The sequence below is a fragment of the Phalaenopsis equestris genome, unplaced genomic scaffold (assembly GCF_001263595.1).
Source record: "Phalaenopsis equestris unplaced genomic scaffold, ASM126359v1 Scaffold000162, whole genome shotgun sequence".
NCBI lineage: Eukaryota > Viridiplantae > Streptophyta > Magnoliopsida > Asparagales > Orchidaceae > Phalaenopsis > Phalaenopsis equestris.
Genome location: NW_018164604.1, coordinates 77,935 through 83,784, shown reverse-complemented (window position 1 = coordinate 83,784; position 5,850 = coordinate 77,935). Strand labels below are relative to the sequence as shown.

General features: G+C 32.3%; 1 protein-coding gene across 1 annotated transcript; it reads left to right on the top strand.

Moving 5' to 3' along the window:
• The first annotated feature begins 1,832 nt into the window (after positions 1-1,832).
• Positions 1,833-5,108, top strand: LOC110022012 (probable inositol oxygenase). The gene is made up of 11 exons (XM_020720777.1): positions 1,833-2,040; positions 2,127-2,226; positions 2,301-2,382; positions 2,472-2,676; positions 2,780-2,839; positions 3,846-3,898; positions 3,986-4,108; positions 4,353-4,422; positions 4,504-4,582; positions 4,664-4,745; positions 4,837-5,108. The coding sequence occupies exons 1-11, from the start codon at positions 2,010-2,012 to the stop codon at positions 4,861-4,863; spliced, it is 912 nt and encodes a 303-aa protein (XP_020576436.1). The 5' UTR covers positions 1,833-2,009; the 3' UTR covers positions 4,864-5,108.
• The last annotated feature ends 742 nt before the right edge of the window (positions 5,109-5,850 follow it).

The following is a 5,850-nucleotide window of genomic DNA, read 5'->3' as shown; positions in this document are numbered from 1 at the left end:
CGCGGTCTTCTCTGTTTAACCGGCGCTTAAGCGCCGGATCTGGCGCTTAGGCGCCAAAACACTTTTGCATAATTTTTCACCTTTTTGCTACAAATTTGATCCTTTTTTTACTTCTTTAAGCATTTTTTTTTCATTTTTACTTGTATCTGCAAGAAAAACACAAAAACACTTTCTATTAAAGCACAATATATCAAAAACAAGTATAAAAATGTGTATAAAAACACTATATATTTTAGGTGTATCAGTAACCAGAGGAGCCAAAAAGAACAAAACAATTATTGTCAAGAGTTAATTGAGAAATGGAGATACATTCATGACCATAATGTATTTTGTGAGTACTTTGGGTGAGTTCCTTAAGAGAGAACTTATTAACAATTAGTTGAGCAGCCCATTTGATCTTGTGGCCGGGTGTTTTGTGACCATAATGCATTTTGTTCAAGTCTTAACTCATTTGAGCGTGTGCATGAATTAAGAAAAAAAGCCTTATTATCAATTAGAAATATCTCGAGTTATTCTTTTGAGATATTGGTGAATACTCTAAACAATAAGTTCTTAAATCTTTTAATCAAGTTTAGCAGCTTAGTACTGATGAACCAATTATGATTAACTATTGGTTGATTTTCAGGCAATTAAGGGCTTGTCAATTTCATATCATTAGATGCGGGATTAAGGGTGTAAACGAGCCGAACACGAGCGAGTGTAGACTCGGCTCTTGTTCGACTCATTAAAAAATATCACTGTTTTTGTTCGTCTCGTTTATATTTTGAACACGAAAAATTTATTCTTGCTCGGCTTGGTTGCTTAGCGAAACACGAGCTGTTCACGAACAAAAAACCATTTTGACAACCTTAGTCATGCATGTTGCCGTTAGGGGTGTAAACGAGCAAAGCTTGAGCAAGCCCAGACTCGGCTTGTTAAAAAATATCATTATTCATGTTCGACTCGTTTATATATCGAGCTCAAAAAAATTGTTTATATTAAGCTCGCTTGCTAATCGAGCCGAACACAAGTTATTCACGAACAATAACCTATTTTGACAACCCAAATCACACAACCATAGGATGTTAATGGTAGGCCGAGATTTAAATCTTGACATTTATATTTGATATTCATTTAAATAAAAATTAATATATTTTTATTCTATTTTTAATTAGTAATTTTAATTGATTATAAATCTTTGTAGCGATGTATTCAAGTAATCTATATATATATATTATTTCACGCCAAAATGAGTGGAGTACTAACAAACAAAACTTTATTCATGTTGGGTTCATCTGTTTAGCAAATGAATCAAACACGAGCTACTAAACCAATTGATTACGAGTTATTCTCGAACAACGAATCGTTTTGACAGCCCTATGCGGGATTATCATTCAATTATTTATATTGACTTAAGTTGATATGAATGCAAGCGATGCTTTCATGGCCTAACAATGGAAGCATTCCATTACTTTAAACCATTAACTCCCATCGCAGTTCCAAAGCGGCAATTAGCACAACGCCACGTCAGCCGACCCCACTATCAACCAGCTGGTTTTTCCCACAAATTTACGTTTCTTTAATATAGCCGCTCATGTAGCCACGCGCTTCGCTTACCCGCCGCTCATATTCGCATCTTACTCAAACCATTGGCTACAGGAATCGCTACACACTTTCTCATCCTTGTGAAATTCAAAAACCCCGGGATTGTAGTTGAGACTCCACGCCATTGCCGAGTCATTACAATTCAGTTCTGAAAAATAAATATATATATTTTTGTATTATCCATGAGATTATTCGACTGATTCTTCTATTTATTCTTGTTATATAAAACAAAAAAAAACCGATTTTGGGGAAAAGTACCCTCTCTTAGTTGGATTTCTATCGCCAACACTCCATTTCCTCTATATTAAAGTCCCCTTTCTTCCCCAAACTGAAGCTGAGAAAGCAGAGCAAAACTTTCTCTTTGCTTCCTCTTCATATTTTCCCATTCCAGTTCCATTGTTTCCAGCTTCGAAATTGCAGACAAGATGACCATCACAATAGAGTCCCCTCGTATTGGTGAGTTCTATAACCAGAACAAAAACTAGAGTTATTTGTTCTGTAATTTGCTGTTAAAAAGGAGAGAGCTTTCTTTGTCTTCGCAGTTGATTTTGCAGAGAAGAACCTCATCACTGAAACAAAGGAACTGCTTTTAGATGGAGGTTTCTCAATTCCTGAAACCAACGCTTTTGGCCAGACTTTCAGGTTTTTTTAAATTGCTTGTTAATTTTCATCTTTTTAATCGATTAATTTCAAGCTGATTGGGAGAAATTGCTCAGGGATTACAAAGCTGAATCTGAGAGAAAGAAGACAGTTGAAGAATTCTATCGCTTGAATCACACTAATCAGTCCTATGCTTTTGTAAGAGATTGCTGGTTGGATCTTACAAATTTCATTTCATGAATGGAAGTTTAAAAAAATTCTTTTTTTTTTTTTGGATGTATATGTAGGTGAAGAGGATGAGGGAGGAGTATGGGAAGCTTGACAGGGTGGAGATGAGCATTTGGGAATGCATTGAATTGCTTAATGAGTTTGTTGACGACAGTGATCCTGATCTTGATGAGCCGCAGATTGAGCATTTGTTGCAGACTGCTGAGGCTATTAGGAAGGATTATCCAAATGAGGATTGGCTTCACTTAACGGGCCTTATTCATGGTACACAGCTAAAATTTTTTTTGATGATTTGTTTATTTATTTTATGTGGAGAATTTTTGTTATTTTAATATAATGTTTTTTTTTTTCTTTTTGTTGAATTTAGATCTTGGAAAGGTTCTTCTTCATCCTAGTTTTGGAGAGCTTCCTCAGTGGGCAGTAGTTGGTGAGTGTTATCTTTACTTACTGAATGTTTGATTTCTAGTGCTTTCAAAGCTCATTTTCGATAGCTAATGGTATGCTTAAATTATTTATTTATTTTTTATTTTTTTTACTTATTTTATTTTCTTTTGTAATAATCTTAGCTGACAATATATTTTCAGTTCTAGGAATCCACTTGGGTTCTATTTGGTTTAAAGGAATTGAATGAGAGTGAATATTGAAATTAGAAATAGAAATAACAAAACAAATTAATAAAATTTAGTTATCAGATAAGATTGGTTAAGGAATTGGCATTTCACGACGACGACAACAACAACGAGATTTATCCCACTAAGTGGAGTTGGCTGCATGAATCTTTTTTCTCCAATATGTCTGGTTAAAGAATTGACAATGAAAACTCTTCATTTGTTGAGTATTTTTTTGATAAATTAAATTAACAATTGATTAGTTTTGAAAAAATAAATTATAGTTCTCTTTTGTTTAAAGGAATTGAAAACGAGAAAGTAAAAGAAATGAAAATGAAAATGGTAAATAAATTGGGTTGAAATTAATTTTCACACACTTTTTTCGTTGTTGTCCATGATTAGATATTGAATGAAAGATATATTTGATTTCTTACATGAAGATAATATGTAATACATATTTCAATTAGAGGTCAAAGTTATTGACAAAAATTACATTTATTCAGATTTAATACATATTTCTATTAGTTATTGATAAACATTTGAATCAAATTGTTAGCACAAAACTATGTAGTAAAATGGCAAGCAGAGCCAAGTCTCTCAACATCTTTCAAACCAAACTTACAACTAAGCAAATTTCTACAATAAGTGAACAAATCATAAAGAATATTGTTCCTTATTTTAATTATTAAAAATAAAAAAAACAAAAAAATTTAAAACCGAACATGTTATTTTAACTATAAAATTATTTTTTAAAAATAGAAAAAGCAAAATAAGAACTACAAAATAGTTCAAAACATGTCCTAAATGAATCAATGCATTTTGCAGGTGACACTTTCCCTGTGGGCTGTGCTTTTGATGAATCTAATGTGCACTACAAGGTCCTAAATATAAATTTTTGTTTTGAATAAATTATTAAAAGATCTTCTTAATTCTAAAAAACAAAGAATTTATTGCAATTATTTCAGTTTTTTGAAGGGAACGCAGACTATCACATTCCCATGTACAATAGCCTATATGGAGTTTACTCTGAAGGGTGTGGCCTTGACAATGTGCTAATGTCATGGGGTCATGATGATTACATGTATCTGGTAAATAACTGTATGCCAGGAAAATATTATATATATTATACATGTAAATACAAAAACATATGAATATATTGGAATTAAATCTTTTAAATATCTATAATTTTATATTTTATATTTGCATCTCTCTTGAATGCTGCAACCATGCCATCATGTGATTATAGTCCTTAAACAAGAATTAGTAAGTAAAATATTTATATTATATCAGCGTGCTTCCATCAAATTCTCACTAATTAAGGATTAATGACAGGTGGCTAAGGAGAACAAGGCAACTTTGCCCTCTGCTGCTCTTTTCATCATTAGATACCATTCTTTCTATCGTAAATTTCTTGTTTTAGAGAGAATCCGATTCATATTGTTATTTGGAACTTAACAATTTTGCATTTTCTGTCATTTTTTAGCACTCCATAGATTTGGAGCTTACTCATACTTGATGAATGAGGAAGACAGAGAGAACATAAAATGGCTGCATATATTCAAGTAAGATAATAAAGTTAATTAAATTACATTTATTAGTTTAGGAACAATGCTGTTATTATTATTTTTATTATTTATGTGCAGCAAATATGATCTCTATAGTAAAAGCAAGGTTAGAATTGATGTGGAGAAGGTGAAACCATACTACGAGTCTCTGATTGAAAAGGTGAATACTATGACATTATAATCTCTGAAACTTAATTTATCTGAAATTTATTGTAAATATAACTCCTTAGTTTGTGTATTCTTTGCTGCAGTATTTTCCGGCTAAGTTGAAATGGTGAAAATTTTCGGGATAAAGTTCAGGAATTAAGTTCTGAAAGTGCATGGAGATATGGAAGTGTGGGGCTTAGTTTGTTAAGTGGAATAAAGTAATCAATTTTTTTACAGTTTAGAAAGTGCTGTTCAATTATAAAGATATGAAATAAGGTTTAGGAAAACTTTTTTATTTGTGTTAACATTGTGTTATATTAGTTCAATATATATATATATCTTAACTGTTTATCGAGGCATAGTTGATATGGGCGCCTAAAGCTTTGTTTGGACTGTTGGAAAACAAAATTAAATGAAATGAAAATTTAATTAATTATGGCTTGCTTATTATCTATTGTTAATTTTGACTGGAACTTTTATTTATTTATTTATTTCTTCAGTTCCTTCTGCATTTCTAAGAGAGCCCGATTGTAGTAACTGGTGGGGCTTATGTTAGTAAAAGAGGTTATTTGTGGTTATTATATACGCCATGGTCCTCCCCTAGGGTTTACACCGGAGTGGTAGTGGTGGATAGAGAGTTTGTCATATAAGATGTAGTTGGAAGTTGCAATAACAGTTAGCTATATGAGTTGAAGTTGGCCACATATGCCATACTTGATAATTGAAGAAGCATTAATTGGCGACAAAAGCCATACTTAGAAGCTATGATAGCATTTAGCTATATAAGCTATAGTATGCCACATAAGTCGTGGTTTCTAGCTACAGTAGTCGTTAGTCACATAGGTCATAGTTGTCATATAGGTTATAGTTAGAAGTTGTAATAACAATTAGCTATATCGGACATAGTTCATCATATAGGCCGTAATTGGTAGTTTTTTTAACATCAGTTGGTCACAGATGCTATAATTGGAAGCTACAGTAGTAGTTAGCTATATAGGTCGTAGTTGGTCACATAGGTCTGGGTTAGTAGCAACAGTAGCAATTAGCCACACAAGTCATAGTTGGTCACATGTGTAGTTGAAAGCTGCAGTAACAGTTAGCTATATAGGTCATAGTTA